Source organism: Trichoderma reesei, assembly GCF_000167675.1.
Source record: "Trichoderma reesei QM6a unplaced genomic scaffold TRIREscaffold_2, whole genome shotgun sequence".
Lineage (NCBI taxonomy): Eukaryota > Fungi > Ascomycota > Sordariomycetes > Hypocreales > Hypocreaceae > Trichoderma > Trichoderma reesei.
In genome coordinates, this window is record NW_006711149.1 from 56816 (window position 1) to 71793 (window position 14978).

Genomic DNA, 14978 nt, shown 5'->3' on the forward strand with positions numbered 1-14978 from the left:
TGTGTATCGATGCCGTGAATCCCGTAGAAACACAAAAAAGGGGCCATTCCTCTCGACATCTTCTCCTGGCAGCCCTAGCTGAAAGATGATGGAAAAGGCAGGAAAGCGCGTTGGCTCCGCGAAATGCGCGCTGCAATTGTCCCTCGAGCCAACACATGGCGATTGATATCTGCTGGCTTCCTCCTTGTCCTTCTCTCACAAATAGTTGGCCGTGCGGTAGCGACAACCAGCCCTCAAGTCCACGATGACACCTTCGTCCCCGACCATGTGCTTCGAGTCACCTCGGAAGAGATTGGCATTGGGGGCATCAGGAGGTATTCGACGCTCATCAACGGAACTCTGCCGGGTCCTGAGATTCACATCCCAGAGGACAAGGTAGTGTGGATCAGAGTGTACAATGACATGGAGGATGGTAACTTAACCATGGTGAGAATGATTGCATGCCACATACCAGGCCCAATCTTTGCGCAGCGCCCCCTTTAAGTGAGAACGAGACTGGCTGACGACGATTCCTTCTTCTTCGAGGTTCAAAGCACTGGCATGGCCTTGCCCAAGCAGCAGCCCCCTTTTCTGATGGCTCCCCCATGGCCAGCCAGTGGCCGATCCCGCCGCAGCACTACTTCGATTACGAGCTCAAGACGCCTCGGGGAACGGCCGGGACCTACTTCTACCACTCGCACGTCGGCTTCGCAACGGGCACGGCAAACGGGCCGCTGATTGTCGACGACTCGGGGCCGGAGCCGTATCCCGTCGATGGAGACCGCATCATCCACATCCACGAGCTGTTTAACCAGACGGACCATACAATCGCCGAGGGTCTGCGGGCGACGCCCTTTGTGTGGTCCGGCGAGACGGGAGGGTTCCTCGTCAACGGCAACACGATATCGGACTACCCCATCGTCGACCGCGCCTCCTCCAAGCTGTCTGTCATCGAGGTCGACCCTGGCAAGCTGTACCGGTTCCGTATCATTGGCGCCACGGCACTCTCGTACGCTGCCTTTGCCTTTCAAAACCACACGGACATGTCCATCATCGAAGCCGACGGCCACTACACCAAGCCGTACGAGACGACGTTGATGCAGGTCGGCTCCGGCCAGCGCTTCAGCGTGCTGTTCCGCGCAAAGTCGTGCGCAGAGCTCGAGGCGCTCCGCAAGCTCGACTTTTACCTGCAGCTGGAGACGCGTGACCGGCCCACGAGCGTCATCAGCTACGCCGTGCTGCGATACCGCAACACATGTGCCAACTTGAAGCATCGCCACCTCCACGACCTGCGGGTGTCGACGACGGCGCTGCCCAGGATCAGGCCCCTGGACTTGCCGCCCACCATCGAGGGCTTCCTCGACTACCAGCTGAAGCCGCTGTACCCCAACGACTTCCCGGCCGATTCCGAGGTCAGCCGCCGCATCTTTGTGAATTCCCAGCAGCGGATTGACGGATACTTTCTGTGGACGGACAACAGCGTCTCCTGGACCGACGACCACTTCCAGAGGTCACCCTTCATCAGCCCGGACGAGCCCTACCTGGTGTCCCTGTACAAGAACGCCAGCAAGTTCTTGCCGGACTTCCAGGCGTCCGTGTCCAACTACGGGCTTGACCCAGCCACCAAGACGTACCCTGCCAGACTGGGCGAGGTCATCGACATCATCTTCCAGCAGGTCGGCGCTCATTCGTACGACGGCTCGCCGGACGGAGGCCTCGAGACGCACCCTTGGCATGCCCACGGCGAGCACTTTTATGACATTGGTGGCGGGCCGGGCGTGTACAGCGAAAAGGTCGCCCGGCAGCTGCGCCGCGGCACCCAGCCGGTGCTCCGAGACACGACGATGCTGTTCCGGTACACGGCCCACGTCCAGCCGGACCAGCCGTGGGGATGGCGGGCGTGGCGGCTACGGGTGCGGACTCCGGGCGTCTGGATGATCCATTGCCACACGCTGCAGCACATGGTCATGGGCATGCAGACCGTCTGGGTGTTTGGCGACGCCGAGGACATTCTCGACGTCAAGTACCCGGACGTGACGGGGTATCTCGAGTATGGCGGGAACGTGAATGGGAACTCATCGCACTATGTCGAGGCGGTGCATTATTTCGAGCCGGGTGACTGATTTGAAATACCTAGGCAGCGAGGAGTACGGTTGAAGATGTGAACTTTCGCAGTAGAGGAAGAATGAGATTGACGGGGGGTCAAATGGGAGATGGATGAAGATGACGATAAAGGGGGGAAGGTGGGGGGAAGGGGGGGAGGCGAGGACTGTCATATACCCAAGGTCAAAGACTTGAGATGGAAGTGAGAGAATCTATGTAGTCAAATGGCGTGTATAAAATGGACGAGTTGCACCTGCGTGCTTGATAATGAGAAGAAAAGAAATTGAGGACCCAAACTCACAAGGTGCAATAGAATCTCGAAACAGTCACACTTCACCAGCATCCAAAGAAATGATTGCACACGCAGCACCGTGGACAGAGACAAGCTTGGGCTCAATATGTTTTAAAAGTCTTTTTCCGTCGTTAGCCTCAGGGCCAGCCATCTCCAGGCGAGGAGAGGGAAAAGGGGAGGGTCGCGTAAGGAGAACCGCTCCCCCCTAGTAAAGCAAACATCAAATCCGAGACTCCAGTCCACATATATGCCATTTTTGTTTCTTTTAACCATTGATTGATATCGTCCACTAAAAAAAGAGAAAGGAGGAAATTGGGGGGGTACTACTAGATCATTTTCCTTCTTCTCCGTTTAGTGAGCCAGAGCACGGCGGCGGTCACGCTCCTCAGCGATGGTGAGCTTGACACCCTTGCCCTTGGGCAGGGAGATCCAGGGCTTCTCCTGGCCAATGACGAAGACGTTGCTCTCACGGGTGGCAAAGGTGTTGTCAATGGCGTCCTTGATGTGGACAATGTTGAAGCCACCGTCGTGACGCTCACGGTGGGTGATGACACCAACACGGCCCATGTTACGACCACCAGTGACCATGGCGACGTTGCCAGTGTCGAACTTGATGAAGTCGGTGATCTTGCCGGTGGCGAGGTCAATCTTGACGGTGTCGTTGACCTTGATCAGGGGGTCAGGGTAGCGGATGCTGTCGAGGAAAAAGAAGAAAACGTCAGCAATCGAGCAGGGAGAAGGGGGTACATACAGCCGTCAAATGAAGCTTCCATCGTCGTCTCTTGCTCTTTTTTTATCTGCTCTCCTTCCCACCCACACAAGAAGGTAGGAAAAGAGAGCAATGGATAAAGAAGAAGAGCAGGAAAAGAGAGGAGGCGAATTATGGAAATTCTTTGTCCCTCTTTTCCCTTTGTCCCCGAATCGACCAAAGCTTGATCCAACGGCTGAATGATGTCTGACAGAACTCACGTTCTCGCATCGTGCGTGACCAAGAATGGGATTCCACCACGGCCGAGCTGAACGCGCTTGACCTTGCCCAGCTTGTACTCGGCCTCCTCGGCCTGGATTCGGTGGACGGTGAAGCGGCCCTTGGTGTCGTAGATGAGGCGGAAGTTCTCGCCAGTCTTCTCGATGGTGATGACGTCCATGAAGCCGGCGGGGTAGGTGATGTCGGTGCGGACCTTGGCGTCGACCTTGACCAGGCGCTGCATCATGATGGCCTTGGTCTCGCGGTAGTTGAGAGCATACTTGAGGCGGTTTCGGATGAAGACGATCAGGGGCATGCAGTCGCGGAGCTTGTGAGGACCGGGAGAAGGCTTGGGGGCGTAGAGGCCGGACAGCTTGTCCAACAGCCAGTGGGAGGGGGCGCTAAGGCGCTTCTGGTGCTTCTTGCTGTGAGAGGGAGACAAAGGTCAGCCTGGTTTTCCCCATGGAGTGTCATGAGTTTGTTGTTGTGCAATTGAGAGGCTATCCTCGACCATGTCTCGGTGGGAAGAAGAGGAAGAAGAGAGACGACGGGTTGGAGATGCAGAGCGCTTCGCCGACGCCAACATCATCAAGATCCCTCTCATTCTTCCTCCCTCGCCAGACGGTAGAGAATAGCACTGCTCAACGGGCGTTGCGTTCGTATGTTACTCACATTCCTCGGGCCATGGTGACGACTGGCTGTTTTCTCGACGGTGATGGAAACGACGAAGAGGTTGAGCGTGGAATAAGGCACAGAAATGTTAAATTGATGGCACACCTTTTTTTTTTCCCTCCTCGCTTCGATCGCGCCAATTGTGGGGGCTTTCTTGCCCTAAGGCTTACCGCTTGGCAAGACCCGCGAGAAGTGCTGGAGAAGTCACGTGAAAGGAACGAACTTGATGTATTGACCAGCCAATGCCGTGGTTCTTCCGGTTCCGCCTCTCAAACGAACTAACTCAATTCGACCGACCCCACGGAACACGCCCAAGCAAGCCAAGGCAAGTGGAAGTGGACGGTTGTGAGCAAGCTGCATGTATGTGCCTTTCAGTGTGCAATCTCTCTTTCAATAAGGTACCTGTACCTGTCAAGCTTGATGCTAGAGTCATAGCGATTTCTCTTCTTGAATTGCTCACTTCATTAATATTATTGATAAGCTACTCTGTCCTGTTATGTGCGGTATCAACCTGAGCAGGTACATGGCCATACCTACTTATATAAAGTACTCTTGACTGAGACGTAGGTACGTTATCCCTCATGCGCAAGCTCAAGTGGCGGTGCCTCAAGTGAGATATATACACACACAGAGGCACGCATTAAGCACGGGGATGATGGGAAGAAAAAGACAAGGAAAGTTAAAAGGACTCGAAGATGCAGCAAATAGCAATCCAATGAACGTATCGCGACCCTTCTAAACTACCTATACTACCTGTAGTATGTGCCTAATCCTGGTTCGATCTAATAGAAACCTGAGCAGTGACGCTCTGGTCTGGTGATGTGTCATGCCATTATTCATTCTCCAATTATGTGCGCTTTTGTTTTGTTATGTTTTCTGTTTTGTGTTGTTCTTGTTGCTTCTCTTCACATCATCTTGGTGATGGGTTGCCGTAATGTTGATCAAGTAATAGAAGGCGTGGCTTGACCATCGTCCAGCAGGAGCCTGGCAATGTCCATCTCTCCGCCAGAAGCTGATGGTGTAGGCTCGTCAGGCTCCCGGAGCGCTTGCTGCGGCTGCTCTGCCGGGCCAGATGACTGAAACAGCCACTTGGGCAGTTCTTCCTGCGTCGCGGCTCGGTTCGTAGAGCTGTTGGCCGTCAGTGTAAGTGGTGGCGCTGCGGCAGCGGTTCGGATTTTGAACGAGTGGCCAATGTTGGTGTTGACCGTTGGCTCGAGAATGTTCGTGGTGCTGACGTCTTTGGGCTGGAAGACACCCTTCTCGATGCGCTGGTAGATGTAGGGATACTTGTTGCGCACCCGGTCCCGCAGGTCCGTGGGCTGCCGGTTCCCAAGATGAAAGCGCTTGTCGCGCTGAATCTTGGACCACGACGGGCCGTATGCCTCGAGGCCTTGCAGGATCTCCTGGTCGTCCCGGGAGGAGAAGGCCGTCCGCTCCCTCCTGCGGGCCCTTTTGAACGGGCCCTTGATGCCGAGCCCTGCGAGGTCCGACACCTTCATCCGATGGGCACGGCTCTTCTTGGCGGGAGGCTCGTCCGTCCCACACGGAGTGCAGGCGGCAGAATCCTTGTCCGACAAGATCCCGCCTTCTGTTGTGGTGGCCGTCTCCGGCGTCTTCTGCGGCGACGTCAGCTGCCTGAACTGGTTCTGGAGCTGGCGGCGTCGGGCAAGAGACTGATGTTGATCAGCATCGGTCACACGCATCTCCTCGGGGCAGCAGGTGCGGAAGCGGTCCTTGAGATCACCGGCCGAGCGCGAGTTGAAGTGAAAATCGGGATCATCTAGGATACTAGTCCATTTGCCCACGCCGTGGCGATCGACACCCCTGAGCAGGTGATTTGTTTCCTCTTCCGTCCACTTTCGCCTGGGCTTGCTCGAGCGTTTCCTCGTGGCCCGCGGCTTGGCCACGGGCTGCCCAGGCTCCGGGGATAGACGAGGCCCCGGCGGGCTGTAGCTGAGTTCGTGAAGGAGCTTGCTCTGGCCAGCATCGGTGTCGTCAAAGGCACTAGATTCGATGGGAGGGAAGAGGGCGACGTTGGGCGGTGGCTCCAGCAGTCCGTTGATGATTGGTGGCATCAAGGGGGCCTGGTGCGCCTTCGGCTTCTTGCTGGGTTGCGGTAGCTGCATAAAGTCATCCTTTATATGGATGGCTGGTCGTTTGTTGCTGGGAGTAGCGCCGGAGCCGGAGGCAACGTTGGATGCAGCTGCAACTGCGGTTGTAGACGAGGAGGGGAAGGACAGTGCCGAGGAAGATGACGCGGCCGTGGTGAAGGACGAGGGCGCGGACGACGAAGCAGTTGGTGCAGATGCGGGTATAGCTGCGGATATGGATGTGGATGCTGATAAAGACGAAAAGGAAGATGAAGGAGCGTCGTCTTGAAAATCCGGCCCCTCGTTCAGAATGCTGGTAAAGGACGGGGCGGGCGGCGTGGGCATCGGCGGCATGGTGACCTCACTCAGCAGGAGCTTGAGCGGGTACAGTGCCGCGCTCCCGGCATATTTGCCTTCTCTGGAGTAGTCGGTCTCTCTCCTGAAGTCGCCAAAGGACGTCGTCTGGTCACCGATGAAGGGGGACGCCGGCGGAGCTCCGGATGCTCCGCCGCTGGGGCCGGGCAGAGCGGCATTCCGGCCAGCACTGCCAAAGAACCTGTCGGCTCGGAGGCCTTCGAGATGCAGCGGCGGTAGAGGCCCGTCTCGGTTCCCCGACAAGGGCAGCAACTGTAGCGTAGGTAGTGAAGGCAGTGAGGGCTGCAACGGCACTTCCGCGTTGGGGGCTTCCGTGTGGAGGACCTCCGGGTTGATGCCCTCCGAGGTGATGCCCTCTGTATGAAGGCCCTCCGTAGTAATGCTCTCTGTATTGAGGCCCTCCGTATTGACGACTTCCGTATTGGGGGTCTCCGGAGTTGTCGGCTCATTCAAGAGATGGATTAGACGCGGCTCGATGGTGGCCATGATGACTCGAGAATCATTAGCGGTGGCAGCGAGTCTGTTCTCAGCATTGGCGCAGCGGCAGCAACACGTCCATGGCCAGAAGAGGCAGGATCAGGAACAGGCAAAGAGGCGCACAAGCGCACGTGAGCGATGGTATTCCAGGTTGGAATAATGAGTGACAAGGCGGATGGAGAAATGGGAGGATGGGGAAGCACAAGAAGAATAAGAAGCAGGAAAAGAAGGAAGCGATGGGTTCAGAAACGAAAGAGATGCCAAGTTGATGCCAAAATTATTTTTCCAAAAAAAGAAAAAAGAGAAAGAGAGAGTGAAGGTGAGGTCGAGGGAGAGAGGGAACAGGCCTATGATATGCTGCTCTGCCGCACTTCCGCAGCGTGAGGCGTCGACATTTCCAGCCAGACCTCGGCCGTGTCTTATTTGCTAGGTCGTCCTGCTCGGTCCTGTTTGGTCCTGTTTGGTCCTGCTTGGTGTGAAGCGAGAGGGAGCGAGGCGCATGAATCCCGGCTGCCGTCCCACCAGCCTCTTTCGTGCCTCTTTTTTTGACTCTGGCTCTCTCTGTTTGTGTGTGTGTGCTTGCTGCAGGCTGCAGCGGCTGAAAGCCCCCCCTTTTTTTCGGAGGAGAGAAGAGGGGATTGACTGGAGGGGGGGAGGGAGGAGGAGCAGGAGGAGAGGTTGAGGAGGAGGAGGGGATTCTAGAATTTGAGTTTACACCGATAAAGGTAGTAGTAGTAGTAGGTCAGGCAGGCCACAGGCAGAAGGGAGGGACGGAAATGGCGAGAGCTGGCTGAGAAGCGGTGCAGTCGAGAGTACCCAAGGTACTAGGAGGTATGTGCGAATCAGCAGAGCGCCGAGAGGGACCTCAGTTGATGGTATCAGCCACGTGAACCGGTGCTCCAGCAGATATGTGACCTCACGTCTCTCTGGCAGCCGCAGTTGTATGAGGATAAACGAGGCATGGGAAGTTGGCAAGACGCGGCTTAATTAGTGGGCACGGGGGAACGAAGCCGAGACAGCGCTACGGGTACAAGCAGACAAGGGAGGATGACGGAGGAGAAGAAGGAAAGCAAAGAGACGGGGAAGTTGAAAAAGAAAGGGAAAAGAGGAAGGGAAAAGAGGGAAGATGACAGCTCGTGGAAAAAGCAACGTCGAGTGACTTTTGCTGCTGCCTCGTGTTCTTGTAAAGGGATTATTTCGTAGCAGTTGGGCGCCTTATTGCTGCGATCTAGGGTTGTAGGCAAGGTACCTACTATTCAAAAGCACAGAGGTACCTAGGTAGGTAGGTATGTGCATTGCGAGATAATCAGGTAGATACACACAGGCTGGTGGTTGAGTCGGGGTGATTCGGGGTAGTAGTAGAGGCAGCCCTGCAAAGGGAACATGGAAGAGAGAGGGAGAGAAGAGGGAAGCCCGAAAGGGAGAAGCTGGACGATGGCGGGGAGAGCCCGTTATTCGCGTAGGGCCTGCAACCTGGTACAGGTACCGGCGTGATTGGCGTCGCCAGGTGCGACTTCGTGCGAGCATCGCGTACGAGTACTTGTGCCCTCTTCAGTTACAAGTACCGCTGCCATGGAACCGTGGAAGTGTGAAGATGACCTGGCTCTTGCTCCCCCCCTCACGCCGACTCCGTACCGCCCAAGATGATGCACAGCTGAAGCCTCGACGCGAGTGGAAAGTCTGTTCTGAATTCCCCATGGCACTCTTGCTTCCAATGGCAGTGAGCATCATCATCAAGGTCGAACGGCGAGGCAGATAATACCGCAGACTTTCGACGCAGCGACAGCCAAACTGCCACCGTTTGCATGCGGGCTGCCTGTTAGTATCAAGTTGTGGACGCCTTGGTGTCAACCACAGTGGACTGGACGCCCGAAACGGCCCCGAATTGCGCCGACTCCCACTGGAGCTGAACCATTGATTCCATGTTGATTGATTGCCTTGGTATTATTATCTTTCTGAAGTGCTGTTTGGGTTGCCAGGGGCAAAAGTCGGCAACCTGGGGCGCCAGGACAACCGCTGGATTGGACTGGAATTGATCTGTGCTGGTCAGCTGAATGCTGTGCCCAACGCTGGCTGATCATGTCAGTATAACCTACCTACTACTACTGTACCTCTCCCGAGTCGTAATTGTCGTAATTGTCGTAATTGTCTCCCAGGTTCGGAGAGTACTGAGAGGTACCATGTCATGTCCAGCTGCAGGGATCCTACATGTACATACAGCACAGTAGGTACCTACTAGGTACTCAGTAATACGACCAATAATAGCATTGGTTGCGTCTCCTCCAGGCTCTTTCTTCCACATTATTCCGAACTGCCGCGAACCACGAAACCAGAAAAGCATCAGGTCAAATCTCGCCGTTCTCTCGCCTCACCAGTGGCAGCGAAGATACACCCAAGACGACTGAACCTAGTCAAAGAGCTCGTCACCAGGTACCTTAACTGTCTTATCTTCTCTCCCGTCTTGTCCAGCGCCATCACCGGCCACATCTTCGCCAAAAAAAGGTCACCTGGTCCAAAGGCTCGTCAGTGGCTCGATCAACAGTTGCCGTTTCCAGCGCGTCGACTTCACCCTCACACCACTCGCCGCTGCTTCCTCTCCTCATCCCCCTCTCTTATCGCCTTTGTTCTCCTACCCTCCAGCTTCTTCTACTTCTTCTTCTTCTTCTTCTTCTTCTCCTCTCCCGTCCCTCCCGGCGTGCAGGCACATGATGGCCGCCTCTCTACCGCCATTCCCCCGCCTCGTCTTTACGGTCCTCGAGCCCTTGTCGCTGTAAGCCCACAGACCCCGATCCGATCCCGTCCAATCCAGCGCAGTTGCTGTATGATGGCCGTCTACCTGCCCAATCACCGTGGCTGAGAAGGGCTCCCCGTCTCTTTTCCCTCATTTCCGTGCCTTTTCTCTTCCCCTTTCAGCTTCGTCTATTCTCCTGCAGGAAAAAAAAAATGGGGTTGTAGACAAGCTGGGAGGGTGGCAGCAAGCCCAATCCCGGCCTGCCCAAGCTCCATCCGTCTCCTACGAAGCAGACCACACGAGTCTGCAAGACGCTGCAAGACGCTGCAAGAGGTTCAAGCGAGACACACTCTGCAGACACCAGCATGCGTCTGCTGCCACTTTCCATGTCGCTCGACAAAAACACACTCGACATCTGCACGGCTGACCCGTGACCTTGAGCAAATCACAGTGTAGCGGGCTTCGCCGGCGCTGTCTACGACCCGGCATGGTTCGTCGCACAGCAGATCCCTCAGGACAAGCCCGTGGCTGCCTCGGAGAACAGCATTGTCATGGCCCATCAACTGGGGAACATGTACCTCGCAATGTGCTTTGTCGGCTTGGCCCTGTTCCGGACGACGTCCGAGGCCAGAGTCGTTCGAAGCTATCTCGTTGCCCTCTTGCTTGCTGATGCGGGCCACGTCGGCTTCACGTGGTATGGAATGGGAACAAACAGGTTCATGGACGTCTCCGGATGGAATGCCATGGCCTGGGGGAATCTGGGGGCTACGGTAAGCGTCTCTCTCTCCCCCCTCTTCCTTGCCTCGACCTGTTTTTTCTCGACTCCCACTCTCCCCTCCTGTCCTCTTTGACTCCATTCTATGGCCTACTCCATTCACACCTTTCCCCCCTTCACGAAGAGACGCCGTGACCAAGACAAGGCAGAAGGAAGTTAGCAGCAGATTCCTCTACTGCAGCTCGAGTGGCAGCACTACTGCATCTTGCTGGCATGACAGCTAATGGCGCGTCTGACGGGACAGTTGTTTCTTGCCTTTACCCGTATTGCATACCTCTCAGGCATGTTTGGCCCAGATAGGCACGGGCCAGCTGCCATTACGATGCAGCAGAAGAAGAAGAGCAAATGACCCGGCCACGGACGAATGGTGATCTTCTTGCATTGTCTCTTTTTCTCCTTGTCTGTTGACTCCCATCAACTTCACAAAGGATCATAACCTCCGCTACATGCCACCCACCAGCCCCGAGCATAGCATCAAGCGCCATATCTGCGGTACTGACAGAGCGCCCGTGCCCTTACTCTCCCCATGCCGGACGTGCGACTTGCTCAGTCGAACCCCAGCACGATTTGACGAGATCACTAGAAGTCTTTGCTGTATACACCTTCTTCAAGCAGAGATTGACGTGGCTGTTTTTCCACGTCGATTGCTCTCTCATCTAACAAAACCTCAATAAAAAAACATGTGTCCCATATCGCTAAAGGGAGCACCTTTGTAGTTTGTAGAAAGCATGAAGTGCGATAGGTGGCATCTTCTTCAAGAAGGAAGATTGGCATAGAGGCCGGATCCTTTGCGTCCCCTTTAGTGAATGCTGCCGTTGCCCGATCGCTGTTCAAGCAGGCAGTCAATCTACCTTGCCCGTGTTCGCCTGGTGGTAAGATGCTGGCATTACGAACCACCAGCCGCAGCAATATTTCAGCATCAATCCATGCTGTGTTTGTCTTGCCGCACTCCCTGGGGCACGCTGAGTCCTCGCTACGGGCTGAATCAATGCCCATGATGGAGAAGTTGCTACAAACCCTGACGTACCAATACACAGAGGCGGCCTTGACGGTCGCATGGTGCACAACAAAGAATATTTCCATGCTCTTCATGTCATTGCCGCAATTTCCCGCGATGATATTCAGGATTCAGCCAATCACTTCGTATGCTCTTTGTGGCCCCATGGCAGACTTTGACGCTGCCAACTCCATCCTCCTGTACGTACACAAGCCAGCAAGCCAGCGTTTGCCGCTGTTGATAAGCCAACGAAGAATTTATTGGGACCATCTAGCACATATTTGGCTCGAGACATGTAGAGAGAACACGTCCCGGCAGTATATCCATTTTTAGGAATATTTGTACAAAGCTCTGTGGGAGTCTACAGAGAAGGCTCCTCACTCAGTTCCCCCCCCCCCCCTATTGACTACTAAGGTGCTAAGGCATTACAGAGCGCCTGTTGCGCTTGTACCAGCCTCCTCTGACCGGAGGCAGAAGAGCCGAATCCGGCTTAGCTCATCCTCGTCACGTTGCAGTCAAAACATCAACTCCCAACCTTGTTCAAAGGGTTAGGGTTAGATTTTGGCTCAGCTCTACAACAAAGCAAACAGGCCGCAGCTTTCGGGCTTCACAAACGAACAACAAAGGTTGCAATCCACCAGAGGCACCAAATCAGCACCGCAACAAAGACGACAAGCGTGCTTCTCGCCAGCACATACTTTGATTGTGCCAACAGCCCTCGCGTAGCCGCTTCTGCGTGGCATATGGCGCGTACATCACCGCCTTGACTGCACTCGTTCTCTGTCAGCCCTCTCCTCGACTCTTCATCTCTCACAGGCTTCGACATACCCCGTCATCAGTTGGCGTCAGCTTGATCCTCTTCTTCTTCTCCGCCCCAATTCCTGCTCTTGTTCCTGCTCTCGTTACTACTTTCGTTTCTGCAGTCCCGCCCTCTCTTCAAAGTCACTTCTTGGTCTCCCTGGGTCGAGATGCAGACCAGGCGGGCCAGCAAGGCCACTGCTCCTGCGCCATCATCGCCTCAGTTGCCATCATCTCCTCCCGCCCTTCCAGGCGTCAGGCGAAACCCCCCGAGAGCCAAAAGGCCGCAAGCAGTTCAGGATGTCGACGAGGCCTCTAGTTCGGGCCTCAGCTCTGGTCTAAGCTCTCCTTCTGCCAGACTCCTCAAGGGGGCTCTTCGTCCTTCTCATCTTTCTGACGTTCGTCCTTCTTCACCATCTCCCGGTGGACCTTCGGCGTCAGCCCTCACGCCCAACGCATCTTCTGCGATGCCAAGCGTGGAACTGCCCAAAGGCCTCACCTCCGTTCCACGCAAAGGATCCATCGTCTTTGATCCCCCACCGCGCCGAGGGGCCCCTCGCCGAAACAGCGGCAGCAGTCTAAGGATAAGCCCTGATAGGGACTCTGAAGATGAGCCAACTACCCCACCCAAGTCCGCAGCCGAGCTTGAACGCGAAGAGTTGATCCTGAACGAGATCGAAGACGCGGAGCATCAGCTCAAGGTTGAGGCCAGCGACTCGTTGGCAAGGGACGCTATCAACGTTATTAAGCAACTTCAGGACAAATCACGGCCAGCGTACCACAAGGTGCTGTCTATGAAGATGCAGGCCTTTGAGGCCTCTCGCCGCGTGTTTCTTGCCCCTGGGCAAGCATTCCCGTTCCTCCAGTACGGCTGGCTGGACAAGACAAGACTTGACATCTCAGATTCAGCCCGCGCCAACGTTCGTCTTGCCGTCAAGTTGGCAAACATTGCCACCGCGCTCAGCCACATAGAGAGGATCGAGTCCGACGCAAGGGGTTCAAAAGCTTTCCTGGACGCATTAGACGCCAACTTTCCCCACCATTTCGCCGCCGAAGAAGGGAAACAATACCTGTCGTTATCGTTGGAGATACGGACCCAGAGAGCAATAGAACGCATTGTATGTTCCGCCATAGGCATAGACAAGCGTACGGAGCTTAGCTGGGTGTTTTGCCCGACGGAACCTGGAGCCGCCCAACCCCCCGAGGGAGGATACCCCGAGCTCTTCAGAAAAGGTCCTTACAGGCCTCTCGCCGGACTCGAAGCACAAACGCTTGTCAATGTCTGCTCGGCCAGGGTTTTGCGAATATGGGAGATCATGTCGGACAATGGCACGCGGTCGATTAGATGTCCCATGAACATGGCCAGCGTCCGAGATGAATTTCCCTTTAGAAACATGCTTCTTCATCTGAAATCTTGGCTTATGGATCGATTTCAGGGCATCTCGCATTTGATGGCCAAGATGAAACAGGATGAGGTGGCGAAGGAGGAAGAGCGGCTGCTTGAGCAACTGCGAAAAGAGGAAGCAGAAGCACGACGCGCCCTGGAGGAGGAGCGAAGAGCTCACCAAGAAGAGCGCCGAGCCAAGGAACAAGAGCTCAGGGCGCGAGAGGAAGCCCTAGCTCAAGCGAAGCAGCGGCATCAGGATCAAGAGCAACGGGAAGCGGAAGCCCGTGAAGCCAAGGCTCGAGAGGACACGAGGGCCCGAGAGGAACTGCGGCGTCAGCAACGGCACCGAGAGCAGGAAAGAGTGCGTAATGCAGATGTGCCTCGACAAGAGGAGCATGTGGCGCAGCCGGGGGGCTATCCATCGCCGAATGCTGATAGGGGCACATGGGCCGGGGAGAGCTCCCCCGAGAGCATCCGTAGCTCTGAGGGCACACCACGACGCATCGTACATGACGGGTAAAGTCCGATCTATTTCCCCATGTTTAACCCCTCCCGTTACTAACCTTTGGATCCAGACCGAGACAATCATTGTTCAGAACCAGAGACATGGTTGATATGCTCAACGCGTCATCTCTTGAAGAAGAGCAATCGCCATCGGAATCCTCCCGCAAGCGATCTAACCCAAGCGCCTCATATGAGCCAGAGGACGACGACGGTTCCGAGTCCGAGCAGAGGACACGCAAGAAGGGCAAGACGGTCGCCTCGTCTATCACTGTGCGCGGACGAAGAAGATCAGCCGCCGGCGGCCCATCACGAGACGACACTGACAGTTCGTATGAGGACGACAATGAGGAGCCAACCACCTCCGCTCCTACTCGGCGGTCGCGTGCATCGCAGAGGCCAGAGAACCCGCCCGCGCCTCCGCCGTCCTCCGCTCCAGACTATGCAGCCCTGCGCCACGCCAAGGAGGCGAATCGCAGGGCAGCGCGCCTGAGCAAGCCGCGACCTCAACAGATCCGTCACCCCTGGAGCGAAGAGGACTCCAACACCCTGATTGAGCTCGTCAAGACGCGCGGTGCCCGCTGGGCCGACATGGACAAGCATGAAAGCGCAAGATTCCAACATCCGCGCAACGCGCAGGCGTACCGCGACAAGGCTCGCAACTTGAAAGTCGACTTCCTCATCTCTGACGCGCTGTTGCCCGAGGGCTTCGATCAGGTGGCACTGAGCCACAAGGAAGTGGAGAAGGTGCGTAACGCGGGCAAGAATCCGGGCAGACTGGAGCGAGATGTGGACGAGAATGGCAGGCCCACGCATACGGCCTATGTCCCATGA

General features: G+C 55.8%; 5 protein-coding genes across 5 annotated transcripts; 3 read left to right on the forward strand and 2 right to left on the reverse strand.

Moving 5' to 3' along the window:
* Window positions 1–123: 123 nt before the first annotated feature.
* Window positions 124–2102, forward strand: TRIREDRAFT_55566 (multicopper oxidase; the record flags this gene model as incomplete). Its single annotated transcript, XM_006961991.1, has 2 exons — window positions 124–426; window positions 534–2102. 2 exons carry the CDS (start codon window positions 124–126, stop codon window positions 2100–2102), a joined length of 1872 nt encoding a protein of 623 aa, XP_006962053.1.
* A 369-nt stretch (window positions 2103–2471) lies between these two features.
* On the reverse strand, window positions 2472–4075 carry TRIREDRAFT_74568 (uncharacterized protein). The gene is made up of 3 exons (XM_006962204.1): window positions 4014–4075; window positions 3344–3766; window positions 2472–3068 (listed from the first exon to the last, which is right to left on the reverse strand). Exons 1-3 carry the CDS (start codon window positions 4025–4027, stop codon window positions 2726–2728), a joined length of 780 nt encoding a protein of 259 aa, XP_006962266.1. The 5' UTR covers window positions 4028–4075; the 3' UTR covers window positions 2472–2725.
* Window positions 4076–4954: 879 nt separating this feature from the next.
* Window positions 4955–7720, reverse strand: TRIREDRAFT_119999 (uncharacterized protein; the record flags this gene model as incomplete). Its single annotated transcript, XM_006962205.1, has 1 exon — window positions 4955–7720. The coding sequence occupies exon 1, from the start codon at window positions 6962–6964 to the stop codon at window positions 4955–4957; it is 2010 nt and encodes a 669-aa protein (XP_006962267.1). The 5' UTR covers window positions 6965–7720.
* A 1940-nt stretch (window positions 7721–9660) lies between these two features.
* TRIREDRAFT_55041 (uncharacterized protein) lies at window positions 9661–10810 on the forward strand (the record flags this gene model as incomplete). The annotated part of the gene is made up of 3 exons (XM_006961992.1): window positions 9661–9725; window positions 10138–10456; window positions 10706–10810. 3 exons carry the CDS (start codon window positions 9661–9663, stop codon window positions 10808–10810), a joined length of 489 nt encoding a protein of 162 aa, XP_006962054.1.
* A 1616-nt stretch (window positions 10811–12426) lies between these two features.
* On the forward strand, window positions 12427–14978 carry TRIREDRAFT_120000 (uncharacterized protein; the record flags this gene model as incomplete). Its single annotated transcript, XM_006961993.1, has 3 exons — window positions 12427–13374; window positions 13693–14159; window positions 14219–14978. The coding sequence occupies 3 exons, from the start codon at window positions 12427–12429 to the stop codon at window positions 14976–14978; spliced, it is 2175 nt and encodes a 724-aa protein (XP_006962055.1).